Here is a 27,181-nt window from a genome sequence, read left to right on the forward strand (position 1 = left end):
AATTAAATGGGGTGTTTAACCTTCAATTTAAATCATCTATTCAATTATTATACGAATTATTTCAAATAATTAATGATGAGAGGGAAAAAATTGGGGGGGGGGTTGAAAACAACAAATCAAATATGTTTTTCCTTAGGACTCCCCTTGATCTCATCGCGCCTTTCTATTTCTAACTGTCAACCTTTATTACAAAAGATTGATGCTCGTATTATTGGTTGGGAGGGATTGTCTTTATCGTATGCAGGAAGGGTACAAATTATCAAATCTGTGCTCACTTCATTGAGTGTTTATTGGGTATCGTCATTTATCCTGCTAAAAGGAGTCATAAACAAATTGAAAAGAGATTATGGAAGTTCCTATGGAAGGGTACGGGGAATAGTGGTTATCCCAAAGTGGCCTGGCCAGAAGTTTGTAAATCGGTGATGGATGGAGGACTAGGATTGGGGGATATTGGCACATTGAATTGTGCCCTTATGTGCAAGAAGTTATGTGATGTCTGGACTGGTTATACCAATTACCAAGGGAGACTACGTGATACCTCTATCTGGACTATTCCAGAACATAGGGGCTCATGGGGTTGAAGGAAGATACTCCGTCTCAGGCCATGGCTTCGTCCGATGGTGGAGTACCATATCGGCGATGGGAGCGACTTTTATTTATGGAAGGACCCATGGCACCACCTTAGCCTCCTCATTGAGAGATTCTCACGGGGGCCGCGCATCCTGGGACTGCAGGAATCCGTCATGTTGAACTCTGTGACAGTAGACGGACAGTGACAGTGGCCTCCCAGCACGGGCATGGAGTTCTTGGAGATTGTTGACACGCTACCATTGATTCATGGTGGTAGTGACCGGATTATCTAGTGATTTTCGAGTGGGACACCCTCAACCCAAGATCTGTATCGCCTGTTTGACCCTCCCGGATCGAAAGTAGGCTGGTCTTCACTACTTTTGGGTTCTTTGAAAATACCTCGACACATGTTCATCCTTTGGCTAGGTATTTTGGAGAAGCTCCCTACTACAGACAAACTATGGCTATCTCACCTCGGCATCTGTGTTTTATGTGATGAGGATGCGATGGAGACACACACGCACTTGTCCTTCCGCTGCTACTATAGCCATCGCTGCCTAGCTGCCATTCGTTGGATAGTACGATTCACGTGGCCCAATAGAGATTGGGCAACTGATATTACATGCGCCGTCAGAAAATGGAGGGAAAAACATATCATTAATATGGCATATCGCGCACTGTTGGGATCTTGTGTTTACCACATATGAAGGGAACACAATACTAGACGCTTTGACCATACTGAGATAAATCCGACCGTGTTAGCTAGTTTTATTGTGGAGGATGTCAGACTACGTATACTTAGCATTTTTTTAACCCAGTCCGTTAGTACTAGTGCACTATATAAACTTTGGCGTATCCCTTGGCCTGTCGGGTGAGAATCGAACTCATGAGCACTGTTGTATTTTATCTTTTTTTACACATTTATAAAACTTACATTTACCCAAATATATATATCTATATATACGTTTTTCCAAAATGTAATAATATCAATTGCAAATACAATTTCTTATAGTATTTGGCTCACTTTTGAATAATTAATTTTGAGATTAATTAAATTCCACCAAAATCACATTTTGAAAAAAAGGTTATAATTTATAATTTTTAACACTACCATTATGTGTATTAGATAATATTTTAATTTAATCTTAAGAATGGGTTTAAATTTGTAACTTATCTACAATAATATATTTTTCTTGTGACACTTTCCAAAAACTTAGATAAATTCAAATGTAATTTGATGAAAAATAATTGAGATGGAGTTAAAAACTACAGATTTCAACTCAACGCATTCTTTAAAATGCTAAATACAAACGTCATAGTCACTTTTTCAAAATCAATTGTTTTTTCTTCCTCTAATTTTTTTTTTTTTGGAAAAAAAATCACTACAAAAGATGTAGCATTAATTAATATAGTAAATAATCATTTATCACGTCTGCTTAATAATTATCGATAGTTGCGTTTGCAAATATAGCTAAAGTATTTGTTTTGACCAATGGAGTGCTTGTGCGAGTTTCGAGTTTCGACAAAGTATTTTTTAGTTTATAATTCTAGAAAATACTTTTAAAGTATTTTGAACAATAGTTTCTACTTCTAAAATTGTTTTTAGGCTTAGGGTACTTCTAACTGCTTTGTTTTTTTTTTTAAAAAAAAAATAAATTTAAATTTATTTTTATTATTTTATTCCGATCATAATAATTTTAATTCAATTTTACTATTTTTAACTTAATTTTAAAATTATATATTTAAAATAATTATTGTTGACAAACAACGAGTACAAATATAAGCAAATATATATCATTTTAACAAATGGGGACAAAATGGTTTATAACCAATTAAGTTTAATTTATTTTAAAAGTAGTTTTTTTTAAACACTATCCAGTTTAACTTTTATTTATTTTTCACTTTTTTATAAGTGCACGCTATACACTTATGATTTTGCTACATCTTTTAATTTTTTCTACAAAAATAATTTTTTTTTTGCAAATACTCCCAAAAAATCATAAAAAAATAAAAATATTTTATGATAAATAATCTAAGTTTTTTAATTTATTTTTATTTAAATACAATTAAAAAATTATTTACTAATTCAATAGGGAATAAAATTATATAAATTTTCTTTAGGTGAATCTTGAATTCCTAGTCATATATATACAACACTCCCGAAGTCCTCACACACACTCACACACTAACTAAGCATCATCCACCTGCAACACCACCAGCCACCACTCTACCCACCTCCAACCACCACCGCCGCCGCGGCCTTAGCCCACCACCACCACCACCGATCTCCGCCGCCATGAAAGAACAAGAAGAAGAAAAGAGCAGCTTCTGTGAGAAGCACGTGGGAGACCCAATGAGATCGTTCGGGCGGCGATGCGGCCGTCTGGTGAAGGAGCAGAGGGCCAGGTTCTACATCCTCCGCCGCTGTGTCGTCATGCTGATTTGCTGGCAAGATTACAACGATTCTTGATGATTTATTTATCAATTAATTATTATTAATTAATATTTCTTTTTTTAAATATTAATAGTGAACCTTATTTAGTAATTAGTCTCTTTTTTTTCTTTTTCTTAATTATTTTTTTTTTTTAACTTTTCAAAAAATGTATAGTTTCATGGTCACATATATATATAGGTATTTAATTTTACTTTGTACACACACGTAATTAGGTAGATTGATGAGCCCATTTTCGACATTTTTACTGGCAATATTTAATTTGTATGTATTGCATTAATTAAGAAATTCCAAATATTGAAATGAAATCTTTATATTGGAATTTATGTTAATTTTTTAAGTGTGAATATTTATCTGCTTTGGATTAATATTTTTTTTTCTATATTAATTGATGGGAATTTGCATCTATTTATATATGAAATGATGATTAATTTGGTAACTAATTAGTTACATAATTAATGACATAATTAAATGTATTTAAATTAGAAAAAGTAATGCATATAATTAATTATTTATTACACTAATTAGGCATTAAAATGGGATTCTTTCTTGAATTATAAAAGATAGATAATTAATTAAGTTTCAAACAACTTAACATTAAGTTTTGCTTTTGTTGAGTTTATGTCCATAATTGCTTTAAATAAAATATTTTTTGCAAATTTAAAAATAAGATCTTATATCATTTATAAAACTACAAATTTACCCTTACATCACATGTGTCTTGACAAATTTAAATTAAAAAAGAATTTTAAATAGCTCTATATCAAAAGAATTCGGACCGGGAATTATAGAATTTAAATTTTTTTTATGATATAAAATTATCCAATATATTTATAAAAATTCTTTTATAAATTTCAGAACGGTTTTATCAAATATATTAATTTTCTAGATAAAAATAAGTATATATTACAACGAACTCTTTTAAAATTTGTCATAATTACACATCCCTCTAACAAATATCCTTCTACAATAGAATAGCGAGGGTACGTATTTGTCAGACGACATTAATTTTAAAAGATATTTATAAGTTTTTAAATATTAAAAAATTATTTATAATTATGACAAATATTCAAAAAATTCACTCTAAAAATGATTAAAGGGGGTTATATTTTTTTCATTTTCTGGTGAAAATTCAGATAAATATAAAAGTAGGAAATGAGGCAATAAATAGTATATAGTTATATATTGATGCAGGCATAGAATTGGACATTCAAAGTACACTTAGCTGTTTCCCATTTCCTTTGTACTTCACATGTTTTCTTGTATTAGATTGGCTGGACTTATATATATATATATGTAGGCAAAAATGCAAACAATGATATCGCAAATAAGTAAATTATCTTTTTATGAAAAATAAATAGCGATTTATATCTTTATATTCTTTTAAATACAACAATTAACCCCGTATGATTTTTTACCTCTCTGTATAAGGAGGTAAATTGCTCCGTTTTTAAAAGTATGGGGCGGGATAAATTGTTATATTTTTTATATAGAGGGGGTAATGTGCTCATTTTCAATATCACATGGGGATAAATTACTATTCACCCTGTATATATATATAACCTTGCAACTCAAAAATTAAATAAAATTACATAAGTATTTTTTATTTTTCTATAAAATTATAGTTAGGCTGGTGTGGGATGGTGACTAATACTTTTCAGATGATACTTGTTTAAGTTTTGTCGTTGAATACGGTATAACTGTAATTTTATCATAGACGTTAAATATTTGTATATTTTGACAGCAATATAAATGTAATTTATCCTATTTTTTCAGAACTACAAATATCGATCGTAGTTAATTTTTAAATTAATATTATTTTTATAATAAGAACAATATCGAACAAATAAATTTTAATTAGAGAAATATTAAAAAACTAACTATTTTTATTAAAATAAACTACAATTGAAAATATTCTATATATTATCCACTTAGTTAATTTTCAAGTAATTATGCAAAAATATAAAAATATTAATATTCAATTTACTTGAAATTGGAACAAAAATATATTGGAATTTTAAAGAGATATTTTTTATTTTAATATAAAAAAGGGTTTTTATGGGGCTCTTGAAATTCCTCCTCTTCCATAAAAGGCATAAAATCAAAATAAAAAAAAAATATAAGGATAATTAAACCTCCCCTCCTCCGAATTTTGCTGTAATTATATCTAGACTCCTTCATTATGTTTGGTTTCATTTTTAACTTATTTTGATGTATTTTGTGGAGATAGAGAGAGAAAAACAAAGATAAATAAGTATGTTTAGAGATACTGTGTATGTTTGAATTTATTTTTGGAGATAATATAAAATAAGGATACTATGCTTGATTTTATTTAATAGCAGATAAAAACTACTATTTATTGTCAAATCATGTTTTTTTTATATATATGTATAATTTTTTTAATTGTAGGGCACATAATTAGTGTAGATTTATTTTGATAAAAAAACTAATGAAGCGTTGTTTCAAAACATCTCAAAACACCACCAAAATTTTCAAAATAAATTAAGGCAAATATTGTCCATGTTTTGGCCCATCTCGAAGATGAAACAAAATTGGGACCAAATATTATGCTTATGGTTTAAAAAATTACATCTAGTATTATTGAGATTTGCTTACATCTAATAAATAAGTATCTGTATTAGTCAAAATTCACTGAATTTGTTGATACTAACAAAAAAATAAAAAAAAAATTATATTTAGCCCCAGTTGACTTATTACTAAGTTATTGCAGGTCAGATAAGTTTTTTATGATCAAATTATCTTCATACCTGTTGATATGTTAATGCACGTGAAGAGATTCATCTTCACCATTACATGGATAATTTAAACAATAAAAATTGTTTGACCTGTAATAAATCAATCGATGATAAATATTAATTTTTATTTTTTTTTATTAATATCAATAAATTCAGTAAATCTTGACTAACGTAGAAATTTATTTATTAGACAAAAATAAATCTCAAGAATACATCATGTACTTCTTTAAACTACAAAAAGTTTAAAAATAATTATATAATATCTCATAGAAAAAAAGTATAATTATCTCAAAAATATAATATTCGCTATCACTTTCTAGGATTCCTGAAATATTCTAATTCAAATTAAAGAAAGTGCATGGGGAGGAGAGAGAGTGACGTGGAGTGGCGTGAGCCGACCGCGAGATCCTTGGGAAAGCGTGCATGACGACGTCGTACGAACGGGGCGCGGATATTCACGCTGTACCTAAAATTCACCGCCTGGATTCTCACCTCGTGTGAATTGTGGGTCCCATCTTTTGTACCTCTTGACTTCAAGTCGTATGATAATGACAAGCATTATTACTTTAAACTATAAAAATTACAAAATATTGTATTATTTATATTTATTTAATTATGATAAGTTATAATAAGATAAATTAATATAATGAATTAGAAATAGAAATGGGTAAAATTAAATTGATATTATTTTTAATTTTTTGTTATATTATAAAAAATTAAATTCATTTTTTGCCTATACTATGAATGTGGTGTAAAAAATCCTATTATTCTATTGAAAAATTCAAACATCTCCTAATTTTAAAATTTTAATCCGAATGAACAAAATTAAAATAATATATTATTCATATTAAAAATAAAATTTTTCATTATAAAAACCTTAAATAATAAAAGATATTCAATTTTAGTGCAGCCACAAAAGACCCCACAATTAAATTATACCAAAGGATCGAATGAATTGATAATTTAAAGTATTGCCTTTTGCTTATATATACCTAATACAAATAATATCTTTATTTTTTAAATTACATGATTTAATTAGTATTAATGTGGGCTCAAATTTGATGTTAATTTATTCCTTAATTTGATTTCTTTCTTTCAAAATTGAAATACATTTTTATTTTATTATTTCTAATATTGATAATATATTTTTATTGGTAGAATATTGCACTACTATTTAATTAATAAAATAGAAAATATATTATTCAATATATTTAAATTTTAAATTTAAAGTGGCCAAATATGTTATATGTAAGGTATAAGGTTATTTTCTTCCATTCAAGTTGAGTTTTCAAAATCATGGGCTTATTTCATGGTTTTAATAATAGGCAGCTATTATTTTACTTTTATTTTTTAAATTTTTTTTATTATAACTAAATTTATAATTTATCATCATAACAAAAATAAAAACTATTGCAAGCCTTTTCCTTTCATTAGTTTTCAATATTTAAGTAGAAAAGTATTTAAGTTTTTTCAATATTTACACTCTCTTTGAAAGTTTTTCGTTTATACCCAACCGACGAGTTTGAACGAAAAATACTAACGTCAATAATAAATTTTCAATTGTACCTCTCATTTAATCATGTATACTTTTTTGTACTTATAAAAGGGATAAATGTAATATATACATATATATGGAATGAGATTATCATTATTACATTCTTTCTCTTATAAGTACAAAATTATTAAATCAAAGTATTATATGAGGGATAAAATTAAAAATTTATCTAAAAATAATATTAATCTCAGCATTTTTCGTCGAAATCATAATTTAATGGGCTCAAATCTAAAATTGTGAATCTTCAGATGGCGTGTAAATGTTATTTTAATACTTTTTTGAGAAAAAATATAATTTTACATTTTAAGAGGGGTTTAAATATAATTAATTCGTCTTTTAATAAAATCGAGCCAAACAGCCTCATAAGTTAGTATAGTTGAAAAGGGGCAATGACAAAACTTGTACGTACTTCTTTTCCGGAAAAAATATTACTTAGTCCATTAAGTATGCCTAATTTTAATTTTAGTCCGATAACTATGTCCATTTTTGTTTAGGTTACGAAATTGCTTACTTTTAGTCATCTGATAGATTTTCGGACAATTTTACCCCTATAAGTGCATATGAACTAAAACTGCCTTTGAAAAGTTGCTTAGGGATAAAATTATTCGAAAATCTGCCAGGGGACTAAAAGTAAGCAATTTCGTAAGTTACTGGATCTAAACAAAAATGAACATAATTATCAAATTAAAATTAAAATTAGATATAATTAACGAACTAAAATAATACTTTTCCCCTTCTTTTCCATCTTTAACAAAAAGTGTGGTGGAAATTAAGGTCCGTTTGCAGAGTATATATATTAATAGCTAAGCTCCAAAAATGAAGTTTTCATTCAATTTTAATTAGGTCCCAATATCTGTTGTTTTGAAGCTTATTGCTTTAGAGTGGGTTAGTCTAATCAAAGCGTTATCTCATGGTCCACTTTTCAGTATTGATTTCAAGACAGATGCATAGTGAAATCACCGACTTCACTATTATCGATCATATCTCCTGATTTGCTGGATCTGATTTTTAAGGCGTTTGTTTGAATTTATAAACTTTTTCAGAACATTCTACGGTAAATTGCAATAATCCTGACTGTTTGTATTTACCACGTTTAGAGGGAAAGAAATTTGAGATGGTTTGAGCATATGGAGCAACCACCGAATATCATAGCCACCATTATTATAGAAGATATTAGACAGAAAATTATCAGTATTAATTTATTTCGTTCTATTAGTTCATGTGCGTTATATAGATTATGGCGTATCCCTTGTCCTGTCGAGGAAGAAACCATCAGTTGGGCACTATATTAATCTTGTTTTATTAATTAAATTTACATTTACCCAAAAGAAAATTTGCAACAATCCTATTAGATTTAATATAATTATAAATATTTTTTTATTGTTTGAAAAATTACTAGTACTTTAAGATTTTAACTATCATTTAATTATTAGCCCAATCCGTTAGCTTTTCATGCATTTTCTGTGGTGAACTGGCCGAAATGCCATTGTGCATTAAAAATTATGATTTTATTTATTTTTTTAATTTTTTATAAACTAAGTGGATTTTTTTTAATTTTTAAGATTCTTCCATCCACCTCGTTCAATTTTTTTTAATTTTATTTTTTTTTAAAATACTTACGGTAAGAGCAAAGTTGACAATTTCATACCTACATCCAAAGATTACATAATTTTATCAAATATCGAAAGGGGGGTATTTATAATTTTTCATATAATGAGGGGGTATTTGTGATTATATTTAACTTTAAGAAATGTCGTTGTAATTTACCCAATATTTTATAACGTATCTCATTAATGTTTGAAAGATAATAAATACCCCTTAATTTTAACGTTCATTTAACAACCAGCTAGTGACAAGATAGGCATGTAGGCAACACTCAAGTTAGGAAAGAGCAGGGCAAGAAATATTAGATTATGCCAAGGAAATAGGGCCCATGGTTTTATCTCTAACATTATATCAGGTGGGATTGTCCCCTACCTGGGGTGGGGTGGGGTGGGGTGGGGTGGGGGGTTGCTTAGTCTAATCAAATCACACCTCACACAAATATTATCACATTTTCAAACAACCCCAACCCCCCTACTTACATAACATGGACAAAAATAATTTGAGTTTTTGAAGTCAATTTAAATGATGTACCGTTTTATTAGAATTATAAATTGGCCCTCAACTTCTAAACTTATACAATTTAATGCTACTAAGTTTAAAAAATTTCAATTTAATCCCTTAAAATTTTAATATGTTTGAATCACATTTAATAATTTATTCCCTAGTTAATTTGAGACTTTCTAACTTTTACAATTAAGTAATTAAGTTTCATATAATTTCCTCTTCATCTCACATTAACTCAAATAAACTTTTTGTAAACCTTTAAAAAAATAGGTGAAAAATATTAAATTTCATAGGTATCATAAATAAATTTGTTAAAACTGATGCATAATATGTAATATAATTAAATACGGGGCGTCACACAATTTTATGAAATTACAAGGTAATAATGTCAATACTCAAGTAAAACCAATATCAAAATCAAACACCATCCACAACATGATTCATACATCATTAAAACTTAATTCTCTTAATTATTGATTATTTCCTTTGGGGCCCGCTTAGCCCAACTAGATCATATTCAATGATTTTGTCGTCTCTCATTATCTCAATCAATATCATACAATCATCAGCACAGAGTACTCATTGTATGTGATATCGCGGTAGCATTGAACCTTTGTAAGTACTCCTCCAATGGCTCGTAGTCTTTTTGACGTACGATAGAAGACTTGAGTTCCATCTTTTGGAGCTTATGACTGTTGGCGAACTAGTGCAATAAAAGGGATCGAAATTCGTAAAAACTTCCTATTGCTCCCACGGGCAATTGATTGAACCACTGCTGTGCTGCTCTGGCAAAGGTGGCAACAAAGAACGCGATATTTAATTCCATCCGTATATCTATACAAGAGGGTAGCATTCTCAAAACGTGAGAGATGCCCTTGAGGATCATTCGTCCCATCATATTCTCTTTCAGTGAAGGGGATACCTTTATGATCGTCTTTCGGGGCTCCCGCAATTTTGTGTTGTACATCTAGGGGACCCTTTTTGAGGTATTCCAAATGTGCTAGTCATTGTTGAGGGACTTCTTTCAAAATTGCTGGAGGAGGTCCCTGTTCTTCGATCAGCTGGGTTCTGGGCAATGAGGCATCTTCCTCCATCGGGCCCTTCTATTCCTTCTTCAGGGATGATAGCACCCAATAGAGCTGGGAAAATTTCTCTAGTGGTAGTGTCTGAGGTGGTACTATGCGTTGGGGGATCAACCATAGGGTCCACCATCTTAGGAGGCGGCCTGGGCGCGAGAAGAACTAGAGTTGATTCTCCACCAATTGGAGTGAAGGAAGATCCTACTACGACTTGTAGAGGCTGGTTGCTGCCAGAAGTTTCCACAATGTTCTGTTTATTTGCAGCGTTGCTAAGGTTTCCATGATAACTTACGCATTTAACTCAAAACTTCCCACAGACGGTGCCACTTGGTGCGTGCAATTTTAGCATGGATGCAACAGACTTAGACTTAGAGCAATGAGCCCAAATCGAACAATAAAGGATTCGCAAGAAAAAGATCTGCAGAACAAAGGGTTAGCACTCTGACGTTTAAGTTAGTATTAAATTAGGAAATAATAATTAGAAATAAGAAAACGTACTCCGAGAATGAAGCGTAATGATATAAGTAGAAGTAAAAGTTGTATTTGATAATGTAGAATGAATGCAGCAAAGTAATAGCTAGAAAGCAGCCTTTGATGGTAGCCCCCGCATGGAGATAGAGCTTCTATTTATAGTGGAGTGCCCCTATTCATCAAGGAACCCAACGTGCTACCTATTTTTGGGGTAAATGGATAGAGTTGGTTGAGATAAGCCATAATCCATGCCTATTTTTTTTAATAATCTTGCAATTAGGATCGTTGTATGGATGAAGGATACTGTCCTTGGTTGAGGAGGACTCGGGGTCCACAGAGAATCTAGGTGACTCAAGAATTCGAGATCTTGAGGGAACCTCCCTTAACACACGTCATCCACGTTGGACAAAAGGGACACGCGGAGGGTCCAGGTACAGGCCACGTGTGCTCTGAAGAGGGATTTGGATACGGGTGTTGGGCCGATTATCCAGTATTCAGGCCATAATATTGGACTATGCTAAGCGGGCTTCCTCCACCCGAGCTATCGTATGTATGAAAGGGAATCTTAGGGCCCGTTTGGTTGTGTTTTCATTTTCATTTTCAGTTTCCAACATTTGGAAATGGGTAGAAATGCTTTATTGGTTTTTGTGCAAAAACTGAGAATATGTTTGGATTAGTTGTTTCCAAATGTAGGTATATAGGTGTGAGAATGTTGAATATAGGTATATGTATTTTTGATGTGACAGATGACCAAATTGATTGAATATGTGAAATTATAAAATAATCAAAGTGAGTCTTGCCATTTGAAATAATTTTAATTGATTTGAAACAAGAAAAGACATGTTGACAAGATAAGACAAGTATGACAAACCCATGTGACCTATAATTTCAAAAATTTGAGAATTAAAATAGGAATGCATTCTCAATGAAAATGGCTTGACCAAACAAAATCCCAACCACCCAAATAGTGAAAAGTGGAAAAAATCTCATTGAAAACACAACCAAACAGGCCCTTAGTCTTTCTTGCTTGTTCTTAGACCAGACTTCCTTGGGCCGTACCCATTAATTATAATTTATAATTCAAAAAAATATTTGATTAGTCCATTATAGAAAATAAATAAAAACATAACGAAGTCAAATAAATTAAGTTAATTATTAATAATTATTTTACTTAAAAAAATATTAATAATTTCTCAAATAAATTATAATTTGCAAGATCTTAAACTCCGTTGTAATTTACCTTTTATTTTTTGTCGAATCGAACTGCCACTACCGTCCAACTGAATATCTCTCCTTCCTTACGTCTCTCTCTCTGCTCGCACATTTGATCTGATTTAGTAGTTATTTACATTAAATTGTAGAACCTTGAAGTGTACTATTTGTAATTGCACCGAATACCTACAGAACAGAGTTTCCTACCGATTTTCGGCTGCTTCCATGGGTTGCTCCTCGTCGCTTCCAGGTGAATTTCGACACTTAGGGTTTATGAATTTTCTTACCAAACCGAAATCCGTTTCTTGCTTTTCTTCCAAATTTGCGGATTTTTCATAATTTATTGCTGAATTTCGGATTCTGGCAGTCGTATTCTCCCTTGACTTCGGTGTTCGGTTTGTTCATTACTCGAATGAGCTCAGTTGGCGCTTTTTTTAGTTCTTTGTTGAGATGATGGTTTACATTGATTTTCATTCTTTTACTTATTTTTTTTTCGGGTGCAGATAAAACCGTTGGGCAAGCAGTCGGTTTAAACCCGGAAAATGGTGAGGTGATTGATACGAAAAATCTTCGCGTTAAGGTAAGGATTAAGAATTTCTTGATAGTTAAGGAAATGTTATACTATGTGATATAGTACAGAGCTGGAATTAAAATGTATTTTATATTTCTCCATGTTCACTTGTTTGACAAATAGATTATGGGTGAGGAAGCCTGAATAAAGACAAAAAGCAAAACAACGTAGAAAAGAAAAATGGATTATCTGATCTTGTACCCTTTCAATAATCTTTGCAGTTGGTGCTGTTAGGTGATTCTGGGGTCGGGAAGAGCTGCATTGTTCTTAGATTTGTTCGTGGTCAATTTGATCCAACATCTAAGGTAACTGATAATGTAATATAATGCAAGTCGCGTGATTTTGAACTTATATGTTTTATTGAATATTAGTTAATTTCAGGTTACGGTTGGAGCCTCTTTCTTGTCTCAGACAATAGCCTTACAAGATTCAACCACAGTGAAATTTGAAATATGGGATACTGCCGGTCAAGAAAGGTTATTTATCTTTTCTTTTAGCATAAAATTCACTCGCCTATGTTCATTTTTGTAAAATTTCTTTGCTCATTCCATTTTTTAGGTATGCAGCTCTGGCACCATTGTATTATCGAGGGGCTGCAGTTGCAGTTGTCGTGTATGATATAACTAGCCCTGAATCATTCGCTAAGGCACAGTATTGGGTCAAGGTAAACAGATCAGTATAGTTGCTCCCTCAGTTTCACACAATGCAATAGCCAGTGTCCCCATTTTTTGCAAATGAACATTGATGAGAAATCATCATATGCTCTTGGAAATTTGCATGTAGCCAGTTTGATTGATCTCGTAACATAACCAATGTCCATTCCTAGTCCCTGATGTTCAGAAACATGAGCTTGTTCATAGTGTCTAGGATAAATGTTGCTTTATTATGTGCTTGCTCCACCAATGAGAAAATCACCATGATTTCTTTTTATTGTCAATTGCTTCTTTCATATTTCTAGGAATTACAAAAGCATGGAAGTCCTGAAATAGTCATGGCTTTGGTTGGTAACAAGGCCGATCTCCACGAAAAACGAGAAGTACAATTTCAGGTGAGCAGATGTATCCTTATCAGTTTCTATTTTTTGTGGTAACATATTTTGTTTGTGATATGTTACACATTTTTTTTCCTATTTCTGAAGGATGGGATTGACCATGCCGAAAAGAATGGAATGTTCTTTATTGAGACTTCAGCGAAGACAGCAGACAACATAAACCAGCTTTTTGAGGTGCATTTCTAATGTCTTTTCATCTGATTTTTCTTTCATTCATCTTTATACATCCATTGCTTGTGTCAAACTGCTAAATTTGGTTAACTCAACATTCTTGCTGCTGTTCCATTCCATATTGACATGTGTAGTCGCTTTATCATTTGCTCCCTTTCTTTTGTTCCCCTCCCTCTTTTGGGGGTGTTCGTGTAATTTTTTTCCCCTTATGAGGTATCGATATAAATTACAATAACAACCTCGGGGGGTATACTTGCAATTTGCAAGCAGCAAGGGTCTTTGTGTTATTAATCTTAAGCTCGAGAGATGTCGATGTAATTTACTGTTCATTGACTCAGTTGCTTCTTTACTTCCAATTAAAACAGAGGTGCCAATCTATTATTGCTGTTCTCTTTTTTCCTGTTATTATCCCTTTTCCTTTAAAGATATATTGTTGTGTTACTGATGTAGGTAAAATATTTTTGTGTCATTTGTTGCTGGATTTGTTCGGACCATGATCAGGAAATTATAAAATATTACTGATGTTATATATTTTCCGCATTGTGGTGTATTTATAGGAAGATTAGTTTAAAGTGGAATTGTCTATTGCTGCCTCTAATTCTGGTTCGAATTTTTAATTTGGCTCTTAAATATGATACCAATCACATGGAACTTCTGCTTGTACATAATGCGGCCATTGTCTAGGTCTTTTATGCACTCATTTTTAGTTACAACTGCTTACTTTTGTGGTTGCAGTGAATTTTATAATTTCTCGTATCGTATGAAAGAGGCATGTTATAAATACCAGATATCCATAGTCATCCTAATTTTTATGATGGGAATGGCAGTACCCTTGTTTGACAACAAACGGACATGTGCACCCACATGGTCATGAGTGTTATAATTGAATCTCATGAAAATCATACTTGTAGCTTTTTAACAATCCTAAATTGCAAGTATACTATAGGGGAGAAGTACTCTGAATACTCCAAGAGGTGTGCATGTTATGAAATTTCTTTGATCAATTTTAAAAATTACACTACCATTTACAGTCATGATTTACGATACAGAATATGCACATAGGGTAATTTGTAAAATAAGCAGTGCGGAAGTACATTCTTTTCTTTAACATCAAATTTTCATGTATTTCATACTTAATTGCTTTGTTTTATTCCAAATAATGTTTCAATTTGACAGGAAATTGCCAAGAGATTGCCACGCCCTTCTCCTTCCTGACCATTCAAAGTTGAACTACAACATCGTGTTAATTTTTGCTGTTACTTCAATCTGCCTGTATTCAAATGTATATTCTACCGTGCTGTTTTGGGTTGTATGTTCATATACATAAGATCCCTTTTTTATCATGTACAATACAAGCAGTTATTTCTATACTTGTATTCAAGATGGACCTAAGTATCCAATAAGTCTGCACTGTCACTTGTGGTGTTAAATGTGCTAACACAAGAATTTGGTTTGGTTGATTGAGAAGATTGCATTTGTTGATTTCATAAGGAGCAAACTTGGAATGATGTGATTTTGGGTGAGTGACCAACCGCCCGCCCCCTGTTGTTCTTTTGGATAAATAAGGTTGTGATCATGCCGTTGGCGGCGGGGACTAGATCCTCAACCACCGTTGGAAGGTTTATTTCGTCAAAGGTGGTTGAGATATTGCTCAAGTGTGATGAGTGAGTTTAATGTATTTACTGATATACACAATGCATATTTCTCAAGGATTGTAGTATAGGAGGTTCTATGAATTTCAATTACTTTTGCTTGCATTTTTCCTTCAAACACCAATAAATCCTGCCACTGTAGATATAGTACGGATAATTTAAAAGGCTTCAATTACTTGTTTCATTTTATATTTATTCCTATATCAAAAGAATGAAGTTGCTGTAAAAGTTTACACAAAATAGAAAATGACATTAATTAATTATAAATAATATAATATACCTCAAAGTATGACAAATTTGACTCTATTAATATTTATGCATTCACCATAATGTGTCGCATGTATTTATGTTTAGAATAATTTAGCATTAATTTAATATTTAAAAAAAATTCACATTACAACTTTATTTACTAGTACATTTAAAACAGTCATCTCGTATCATGTGAAACTGAAATTATACATAATGATGTGCATTTGTATATGTTCTCTGAGTCCTCGTTTACTTCCATTAATGAAATTAGGTTAGTATAGATTAATGATACATTAAATATGAGATAAAATAAAATTATTACACTATGTACTTTGTTTCTTGTATCAATAAAATTTGGGATTATTGGATATTATTGTGTAACAATTTTATGTTGTATTTATTTTTGTCGTTGTCATAGGGTTAAAATGTGTAATTGACAAAATTGTCCCAGTAATAAAACAAAACATCAATGTTCACATATTCACATCACAAATATAAAATATTTAAAAATACTTCAACATTTTATATCTATATCATTTTCCCCATCACAACCATATTCATCTTCATCAATCATACTTATTGATATATGATAATGTAATTAAACATATATCCGATAACATAATTATTATATATATATATATATATATAATATGATAATATAACACACATATCTAACTATTATATATTATTATAATATTTTTACATCAAATAAGTTTTTGTTTTTATAATTTATATATTTGTTATTTGTTATTCTATAAGTCAAATGTATAATAAATACTTATTAAAATTACTAAAGTAAAATTTAAAATATTTTTTATTTATAAGTATTAAAAAATTATAATTAATTAGTTAATCAGAATTAATTATATATATATATATTCAAGCTAGGACTACACATATGTAGATATATACCCAATTGGACTTAATTCAAAATATAAATTAAACCCATAGGTTTAGGCCTTCATAGAATTAATCCAATGAATTCTTAATAACCTAAATGAAATTTATTTAATCTCATTAAATTACCAAGTCAAAACTCTAATTAATTGATCCTATTAATTAATTCATTCAGTTCAATTAAAATTGATCTTATCAAATTAATTAAATCTAATCAAAATTTAATTAATTTCATTAATTAAATCTTGGGCTTTCCATCACATGGGCTCTCCAATTTAAATGATCATATTATTTAATCTCTCAAATTAATTTAAACTCTTTAAATTAATTCACTCCTTCTAGAATTAATTCATGATGAATTCTACTACTTTTTTTAGTGGTGTTTTGTGCGACTTTGTAGGTTTACCCTTAACTAGACTTGGACTTGTGTTAACACACAATTTAATTGGCAAATATTTTTGTACTAGATTAATTAAATCATATTTAGTTAATCACTTTCAATTAACACTTAATCCAAAAGTACCTGTCACCATTGGTGACCATCTAGCAAAGGTCCATGGCTCTAGAAAATTAGGTAAAAATAGCATGAACCTTAAGGCTACCGAGTGCCACACGGGTACGGTCCTTCCATCGGTCATCTCTCGACCTTAGTTTAGAGCATGGAATTGAGTATTAGTCCCATTTTGGACTTGAAATCTATGCTTAATATTTTGATTATGTTTCTCCACTTGATCACATAGAAGAGCACTTTCCTTGATCACCTGTTGTGGCTACACTCCTGGGAGCACAACACACATCAGAACGCATAGGAGATCGCTATCATCTAATGATAGACATCGAATTCTGTCTTGGAACTCACCAATCTTCATACACGTTCCGACTGCACTGAAACAAGGCTTATATTTAGCATAAAGTGATATTATGTAAGTATCAGCTGTGTCATGTGATTACTCAAAGGGGGCGGGGGGTGGCTGTAAGTCTGTGCAACCCACAACATTATTGACTCTCAATGAGAAGTTGAACTGTGAATACTGGAAAGCACTTTTTTCAATTTGTCAATTAGAAGATCAACGTGTGATCGTATTCTGTCAAAAGTTTGTTCTAAGTGCTATGCTACACAAAAATGTACAAATCCTGTGAACCATCAAGTCTCAGATTCATTAACCAACCTACTTTGAAAGGAGCTATTTTGATCAAATTCTGTCACTGAAGGTCTTGAATCAACTACTATAATTTTCATCAACGAACATGAGAATCTGGTTGAGCAATAAGAAGTAAAGGGATTAGACCTTTTCATTCTATACACAATTCGTGCCAAAATCATGCCACCGTATTTCTTAAAAGATTCAGCGGAATTGCCCTTCACCTTTTGATTTATTTTCACAATTGGCACTAAGTTTTCGAAATATTTTGGGGAAAGCAACAAAGTTTCATAAGCTACCTATATTCGAGTTCACACGCACTTCCCATTCTCGTGCTGTTGTAATAAATTTCAAACTTGAAACTTACAAAAATAAAATTGCCTCAAAAAAAATGTTTACATAAAAAATAAATATTATTTTTTTTCTGTGACTAATATTCAATATTTCTTTTGACATATACCATATGTATTTTTTAGATGCGTAAACATTTTTTAAAATATATAACTATTTGACCTGATGCATCCGACCTGAACATAAGATGATAAATAAAAGCTATTATACACTTGTCTTATAACCCAAGATGGTTGTAGTAAGAAAACCTAATTTTTGGGAACATGAGGTTGACTAAACACTCTTTAATCATTGCTACACAGTAATTGGAACAAAACACAGTTTCCAGCCACTTTGCTATTATGAAGGTGTATGGTTTCTCTTTGACATTTATGGAACTCCTAAAACATGAGTTCTTTCTTGTTCCCCTGAACAATCCACAATCAAACAGCGGGCTGAGAACAATGGCAAAAGCTAGCCAACCTACGCAATGCTCGCAACATCCACATGCAACCCAGCTTTATTTATAGCCAGCGAGTAGGATTGCATCAGCCTATGCCGAAATCTCACCTATCATTTCTCTACTCATAAATCTTTCTGAACGAGAGATACATTTTAAGACAGTAGGGCATGTCAACTATTAATTTACAGTGTTGCACTGAAGTTTCCAATCTTATCTGCGAAATTTCTACCTTCATCTTAAAATCCCCATATATCAAAAACCCTACGACATCAAAGAATATTACGTATCACCATCCACGAGGCTCGATCCTGTTGTTTTCTTCAAACTTCGTTCTTTCATTCCCTTTCTCCACTTCATCACATCCTCCCATCTTCCAGCCTCCGCGTACATGTTGGACAAAATAACATAAACCGCATGATTTTGAGGATCCAAATCAAGAATTTCATTCACCACTCGCTCAGCAACCTCAATATTCCCATACTCCTTACAAGCACTCAACACTGCTCCCCAAATCACAACATCAGCTTTCCAAACCATTCCTTTTACAAGTTCTTCAGCTTCTACAACCTGGCCCCCTCGTCCCAGCAGGTCTACCATGCAACCATAATGCTTTAGTTTAGGTTCAATACCATAAATCCTTTTCATGGAATAAAAAATTGTGCGACCGTAATCCAACAGTCCAGCATGGCAACATGCTGATAGAACACCTAGAAGGGTAATATCATTTAGCATTACTTTTTCTTTCTCCAGCATTCTAAAAAAACAGATTGCTTCTTCCACATGTCCATGAACAGCCAGTCCACAAATCATTGCATTCCAAGTTGCAATATTTTTTTCTTTCAATCTATAAAAGCACTGTTTTGCTTTAGCCAATGATCCGTTCTTAGCATACATGTTCACCAATGCGGTCCCAAGAATCACATCTAACTCCATTCCTTTCTGCTCAACATACTCATGAATTTGCTCTCCCAAATCCAAGCACGCTGACTGCGCACATGCTGACAAGACAGAACACAAAATGACTCCATTAGGTTCAAACCCATCTGCAATCATTCTATGAAACAACCTGATTGCTTCCTCCGCAAAATCATTCTGCGCATACCCACATATCATCGTCGTCCAAATACTCAAATTCCTGTCATCTAATTCATCAAACACCCTTCGCGCATCACCAATCCCACCCGATATAGAATACCCTCTTACTAAACCATTCACAACATGCAAGTCCGAGTCCAACCCAAATTTTGAAACATGAGCATGCACCTGTTTGCAACATCTAATAGACTTCATATTCGAACAAACTTTCAGTACAAAAGGAAAGGTGTGTTTTCCAGGTACAACGCCACGCCTTCGCATGTCAGCATAAAGAAGTAAGCCTTCAAAAGGACTCGAACTACTTGCTTGTGCTCTAATTACAGTGTTCCACATGAACAAATTAGGCATAGGAGTATGTTTTAGGAGCTTCAGAGCATATTTAAGGTCCCCAGATGCAGAGAGAGCACAAAAGTTGAGTAAGCGGCTAGCAGCAAAGGTGTCGTGAATGCAGGAGGTGACGATCATTTGGGCGTGGATTTGCTTTAGCTGATCCATTGATTTGCATTTGTCTGCCATCATAGACAGCGACGCACGCTGTGCTGGTGGTGAAGATAGCTGCCGTACTGTTTGATGGAGAGCCAATGCTGTCATGGTCGGGTGATGGGCGAGAGAGAGTTTTACGAGAAAATTCAATTTGAAGATAGCTGCCGTACTGTTTGATGGAGAGCCAATGCTGTCATGGTCGGGTGATGGGCGAGAGAGAGTTTTACGAGAAAATTTAGTTTTGAGGGTTGCATTCCTTTCCTGAAATTTCATAGTTTTACTACTCAAAATTCCAAGTGCAAAAATACTTTCCCTTTACAAAAGTATGACTAGTAATCAAATCCCGGTATAGGATTAAATTCAAATATGAGGATTCAGTAAATATAAAAGTAAAATTACATGTCTCAACTCATTTTGACCTCAATAAACTCAAAAGGAGAATCCAAATCCATGTTTACTTGCATGGTGGCCAGTCCGAGATCCATAAGGATAAGATTGACATAGCAATCTCACTTGGGATGGCAGGATTGCTATCCTAGTTGGCTCACTTATATGGGATTAAGAGGTGATTCATAATTGTCCATTTTACATGTTCCTGGTACCAAAAAACTCTTAAATGCCCTTAACAACCTCCCTATCCACAAAAATGTCATGAATAGTTTAGGAAATTAATATTTTTTAATGAAGATAGTTTTATAGATAATATTAAATAAAAAATGAAATCTAAATATTATATTACAATCGGTATTCTATTTTTTATTTAGTTCTCTCTCTCTCTATATATATATATATGAAAATATTATGTATATAAAATTCAAACTTATTTTCAATTTTATAGTAAAATTATTGGTTCGAGGTTTAGATAAGAACAAAAATTAATTTTTCTGCTTATGTCACATTTTGCAAATGGGAAAGAGATTAAAGGCCCTGAGCAGCTTGCCACTGGGCTTGAATTTGTGCATGGGCTGCAAACATTTGAGCACGGACATGAGCTTGAGCCTGAGCCTTCAATTGAGCCTGGGCGAGGGCCTGCATCTGAGCTTCAGAAAGCTGAAGCTGTCCCGAAAATCCAGATCCCAGTTGTTGCTTCGCAGATGGATTCACCGGCAAATGATTTCCAAAAGCGGATGAAGCCCCAACTTTTGAGGGTGGTTGTTATTAGCAGACTTTCAAGATTCAGAACTTAAAGGAACCATTTATCACATCTAAGAGCTTTGCAACAAACAATTGCATTAGGTGCACCCGGAAAAAGTAATTCTCAGACAAATCTAAGCTGCTCGGATTAAAGTACTTCATCCAAACAAGGAGAATTACTCCAAAAAAAAAAAGCCAAAACAAGGTGGTTTTACGAAAACCCTAAACCCTAACCAGACTCAGAACCAATTACATACTAAATCCGAAAAAGAGGCATATGAAAATTGGAAAATTGATACCATCTGGACCAAGAGAAAGTACATTCCTGAAATCAAAGCAGCAAATACCAGTACGACACGACAAAATTCAGCTGATATTACAAATAGAGATCTCAAACACATATATACATTCTGCATTTATATGATGAAGAAAGCTTGGGTTAGAGCTGTGACAAATCTTACTCTGGAATTAGGAAGCAGACTCTTTACTGGCTGAGCTTGCTGAACGTTTATTTTGCTTTTCCATCATCCGTTCTGCCGCTCGCCGAGTCAACTCAACTGTTATTCAACTCTCTGAGTTTTCTCACCACCGTTAATCCGTTATAGTCTCATTCGGTGTGCTTTAAGTGTGAATGTGCCCAAACATAAAATTTTTAATTGTTTGATGGGCTGACTTTATTTGGGCATGAAAACTGGACCAATCCAGTTATCCTCTTGCCCAAATATTGTGGGCTGGGACATGATGAGGCCCAAATGCGTTTTTCAAATTCACTATGCAGCTACATCAATATTTAAAATCAATTAATAAAATTTAAGGATAATTACACCTCTCTCCACTGAAGTTTGCTATAATTATACGTAGATTCCTTGTAATTTGAGAAATTACATTTAGTACATTGAGATTTACTTCTGTCTAACAAATAAGGTTCTCCGTTATTCAAAATTCATAGAACTAGCTTACATTAACAAAAGAAGAAGTAAATCTATATTTACTTATTATTGATTTATTTTAAATTAAATAAATCTTTTTATGATCAAATTACCATTATAAGCCTTAACGCGCATGTTAATGTATGTGTGGTCTTCACCATTATAAGTATAGTTTAGTTAGAAAGAATTGGTTTGACCCGTTATAAGTTTAAGTCAATTGAAGATAAATATCAAAAAAATTTTAGTTTTTTGTTAATCTCAATATTTAGTAAATTTTGACTAATAGAGGGACATATTTGTTAGATGAAAATAAACCTCAGGAGTGTTATATGTAATTTCTTAAACCATAGGGAATATATGTGTAATTACACAAAATCTCATGGGAGGAGAGTTTAACTATCCCTAAAATTTAAAGTAAACAAATTAAACTAAATTGATAGATACAATTGCTATTGTAATTGAGGATGGGCAGTGGCAATGGCCCCATATTACAGATATTTATTGTCCACACATCCTCCATACTCTCCCACATATCCATGGGGGCATTGACCGTGTTTCTTGGCGATCACAAATTAGGCCTTTGACATCAGCTATGCTACTCTAGGTTTTAGAATTACAGGTACCAAGGTAGGGTGGTCTTAACTACTCTTGGACCCCTTCAAAATTTCTCGGTATACATTTATCCTCTGGCTCGCCATCCTTAGAAAGCTTTCTACAGTTGACAAGCCTTGGCTATCTCACTTGAGTACCACTTGTGTCTTGTGTAACGAGGGGCTACTGAACACACAATCACCTCTTCTTTCATTAGCCCTACTCAAAACACTGCTTGAGGGTGATTCGGTACACCCTGCGTTTTGACTGGTCTCACCGTGATTGGACTACCGACGTTCAATGGGCAACAAAAAGGTGGCGAAGAAAACATTGTATCTCGGCTTCTTACCGTGAACTATTGGGCTCTCTTGTATACCACATATGGTACGAGTGCAATCTTCGATGATTTAATGAAGGAATATACAGGGCACCTTCTGTAGGAAAACTTATTATTGAAGATGTCTGACAACGGATACTTAGTGTTGATTTACCTCCTTCTATTAGTATTTGTGCAGTTTTTCGTTTATGGCTGATCCCTTGGCCTGTTGAGGTAACTGTCTAGCCTTTCATGTTGTATTGTACCGATGTACTACCATTTATTTAATGAAATTTACATTTATCGAAAATAAAAAACAAAACTAAATACCTGTATTTGTAGAACTCAAACTCAAATTTGAATATATAAGACATGTTTGAAAAATAAATCAACTTATTCAATACTCTATTAAAATCAATCAATAAAAGTTTATTTGAACTCAATTTGTTATACTTGAATACAAACTTGCACAAAAGAATTTGTTCAATGAACTTTCAAACTTGAGTCGTGCTTGATTTGTTCAAAGCATCAAATTATTAAAGTTTAACTTATTTTTTATCCAATTAAAATTTAATTAAATTAATAATCGAATCAAATTCATACGCAATTCTTTAAGCTTGAATATGTATTTACGTCGACTGGAATTATTTACAACATAGTCCTATAGGATCAAGATTTTTTAGTTTGACTTGGATTCAGTTTCATTAAGTTTCGGTTAACAGCTTCCATTTGCACTTGGATTCTTTTATTTCAAGCTGCCTGTGGTGAACCCATTTTAAGCCAACTCCATCACAGAAAATTATACAGATTACAGAAAGGCAGGGTTTACATAAAGTGTTTCCAATTAGAACTGGCAAGTTTAAGCAAGATGATCAGTAACTTGGCAAGGAAAGTGAAGTACAATATTACTACAAAAAAAAAATTTATTGGAATTTTTGTAATGACTATTTTATTAATTTATAATAATTTTTGTAACGGACAGCTCTACCGTGATTTAATGAGGCATTATAAACTATTTATAGCGGCTTGATAGAAAGCCATTACAATTTGTAACTGTCTCTTTACCAGTCTCTATAGGCCGTTACAAATCTAGTCACATTAAAAAAAATGAATTTGTAACTGTTTTTGTAACGGCTCAGTAGAATTTGATTTAATTATTATTGTAACGGCCTTTATAACATATTTAGGTATGATTGTGCTCGATATTTGAATCAGTTTTTTAATACTCTTTGTAACGGTTTTGAATTATATTGTATCTGTTTTTGCCACTGCTTTTGTTGCTGCTTTTAACACTGCTTTTGTAACAATTTTTGGAACGACCAAGTTCAAAATTGATAATTATGTTTGGCACAATCTTTGTAACGGCCTAATAATTTTATCTGTTTATGGTATATTATAAAAGTCATTACAAATGCAGTTACAAAAATTATTATTTATTTAATATATTTTAATCTTTATTTTATTTAATATATTTTAATATTTATTTTTGTAAAATTAAATAAAAGAATTTATATAAAAAACACATAATATAACAAAAAATAATAATTTAATTACAAAAATAAAAATATTATTTTAAAATTATATTTTTACAGAATACAAAAGAAATCCTAATTTAAATTATTATTCCCTACAACTGCGTGTTCATCGTCGTCGTCGTCATCCCGTCGGGTGCTGGGGGATAAGCTGGAAACTCGGGCGCTAGATGATCGTGCCAGTTGAGATTGATGCTTCTGATGTAGCACACGAGGGCCAATACCCGATCATCAAGGTCGAGATGCTACGGCTAAGGTGGCAAGGGCAACGAAGCAGTCGAACGACTAGCTATGATGGTCCAACAACCAAGTGGGAGGCCTCGAAGCCGAGACCTAATACTCGACCCTTCTTTTGATTGCTAGCTGTTGGCATCCAGACCTACTGCTTGTTCGAGGCCACGGAACCTTGAGACGACAATGGAGGTTCTTCATTGCTATTTGCTGTCTCTGGCATTCCTCCATCATCCTCAAGAACATCTCCTACGAACATGTTAAATAGTTAGATTAAAAAAATAATTTAAAATTAAAAGAATAAATTATATCAATTACTTTAATTACTTACCGCGATCTCCTCCACCCTCAGGCCACTCCATTGGTCATCCTCCTTTTTCTTGTAGACCTTCTCGAACACCTTCATCTAAGTGACGGGCTTCCGAGTTGTGTCTCTTGTTAAAAAAATATTTTAATAAATGATTAGAAATATAAAATAATAAATGGAATTATTAATATCAATTAAAATACTTACTATGCTTGCGCTCCAAAGGATGACGATCCCCTGCATTAGACGACCGTAGCTGCTTTCGGGTTGGCTGTCCGATTGACCTTATTCTTGGCCGATTTTGGCTGAAATTGTGGGCTTGACCAGAACTTCAAAAGTTGGCGCCAGCTCTCCTTGGCCAGCCGCGACTCGGACTTGCATGTTGTGCATGGTTTTGTAAGAGGGCATTCTGTATCGAATAGGATTGGTGATGGGTGAAGGGTGTTTGATGAATTGGATGACAGGAATTTGAGTATTTGAATGATGATGATATGTGGGTATGAGCAAAATAATTATGCGGAGGAAAAAATCAGGTTGTTTGATGGAATGATTGCGGAGGAGTTTGAATCTAATGAAGCAATGTGCTTGGATTTGGGAGAGCAAATTCATGAGTATATTGAGGAGAAAGGGTTGGAGTTAGATGTGATTCTTGGGACTGCATTGGTTAACATGTATTCAAAGAATGGATCATTGGCTAGAGCAAAATAGTACCTTTATGGATTGAAAGAAAAAAATATTGCAACTTGGAATGCAATGATTTTGGGTTGACTGTTCATGGACAGTGTAGCATAAAATTTTAAAGACTTGTGATCATATACTTTCGTGCCAATCTGCAGACCCATTATTTATAGTAGTACAAACTTCTTATCATTTAAGTAATTTTGACTCGAATTAATAGATCATAGATTTTTTGATAAAATTGACTTATATATCTTCATCATTAGTAAAAATATTAAAATTATTTAAGTTTCCTAATTAAAGTGATTCTCCGTATTATGATTAGATTTTTTTCTTAATAAATAGTGATAACTATAAAAGGAAATTGTCAATAAATACATATATATTTCTATATACGAATCTATATTTTTTCTTATTATCTATATATGTATATCTATATACATAATATTCAAATCTTGCTTTTTATTATGTATCAAATATTAAGTAATCATATGGATTATAATATCTTGTACTAAAGATTATATATTATATTATATTATTGTTATAAAAAATTATAACAATATATTATATTATTTTATATTATTATCTTGTACTAAATAAATATATCATAGATTTTATTGTTATAAAAAAGTGTATCACTATATTTTAATGCTTTGGTGTAATATTACGAAAATTTGACTTTAACTCATTTAACAACATCATTTTATTCACACAAATTTTTTATTATCATAATTTTCTAGTATAAATAAATTATATATATTTAGTAGATATATCCAAGTAGTATTAAATTTTCTAAATTTTATATATTTCGAATTTTCATATCCGTAATCCATATCACACATGCCGTACAATATTTATACTAATATAAAAAAATCGCCTTTTTCCACTCCACTCAAAATTTGTAACACCATGATACTATTCTTTTATTGCGTCAATAATGTCCTTAAGTTATTATTTTCCTTTGAGATGTGATTAGTTAAATTTCTATATTTTATTTCAATTTATAATATAATTTAAAATATGAAAAATAATTTACTATATATATTGGGAAATGCAAAAAAAATGTCCATAGCCTTACGTAGGAAACGAAAAAAAGATTCCAAATCCACGAAGAAACTCATCACAAGAGTTCCAGCCCTACTTGGACTCTTGAAC

General features: G+C 32.1%; 2 protein-coding genes across 2 annotated transcripts; one reads left to right on the forward strand and one right to left on the reverse strand.

The window, feature by feature from the left end:
• LOC105161310 (ras-related protein RABF1) lies at positions 12,246 to 15,427 on the forward strand. Its single transcript, XM_011078956.2, has 8 exons — positions 12,246 to 12,454; positions 12,708 to 12,784; positions 12,997 to 13,080; positions 13,157 to 13,251; positions 13,334 to 13,439; positions 13,734 to 13,823; positions 13,914 to 14,000; positions 15,174 to 15,427. The coding sequence occupies exons 1-8, from the start codon at positions 12,430 to 12,432 to the stop codon at positions 15,210 to 15,212; spliced, it is 603 nt and encodes a 200-aa protein (XP_011077258.1). The 5' UTR covers positions 12,246 to 12,429; the 3' UTR covers positions 15,213 to 15,427.
• Positions 18,558 to 20,416, reverse strand: LOC105161311 (pentatricopeptide repeat-containing protein At5g56310-like). Its single transcript, XM_020693509.1, has one exon. The coding sequence runs from the start codon at positions 20,414 to 20,416 to the stop codon at positions 19,010 to 19,012; it is 1,407 nt and encodes a 468-aa protein (XP_020549168.1). The 3' UTR covers positions 18,558 to 19,009.

Source organism: Sesamum indicum, linkage group LG4 (genome assembly GCF_000512975.1).
Source record: "Sesamum indicum cultivar Zhongzhi No. 13 linkage group LG4, S_indicum_v1.0, whole genome shotgun sequence".
NCBI lineage: Eukaryota > Viridiplantae > Streptophyta > Magnoliopsida > Lamiales > Pedaliaceae > Sesamum > Sesamum indicum.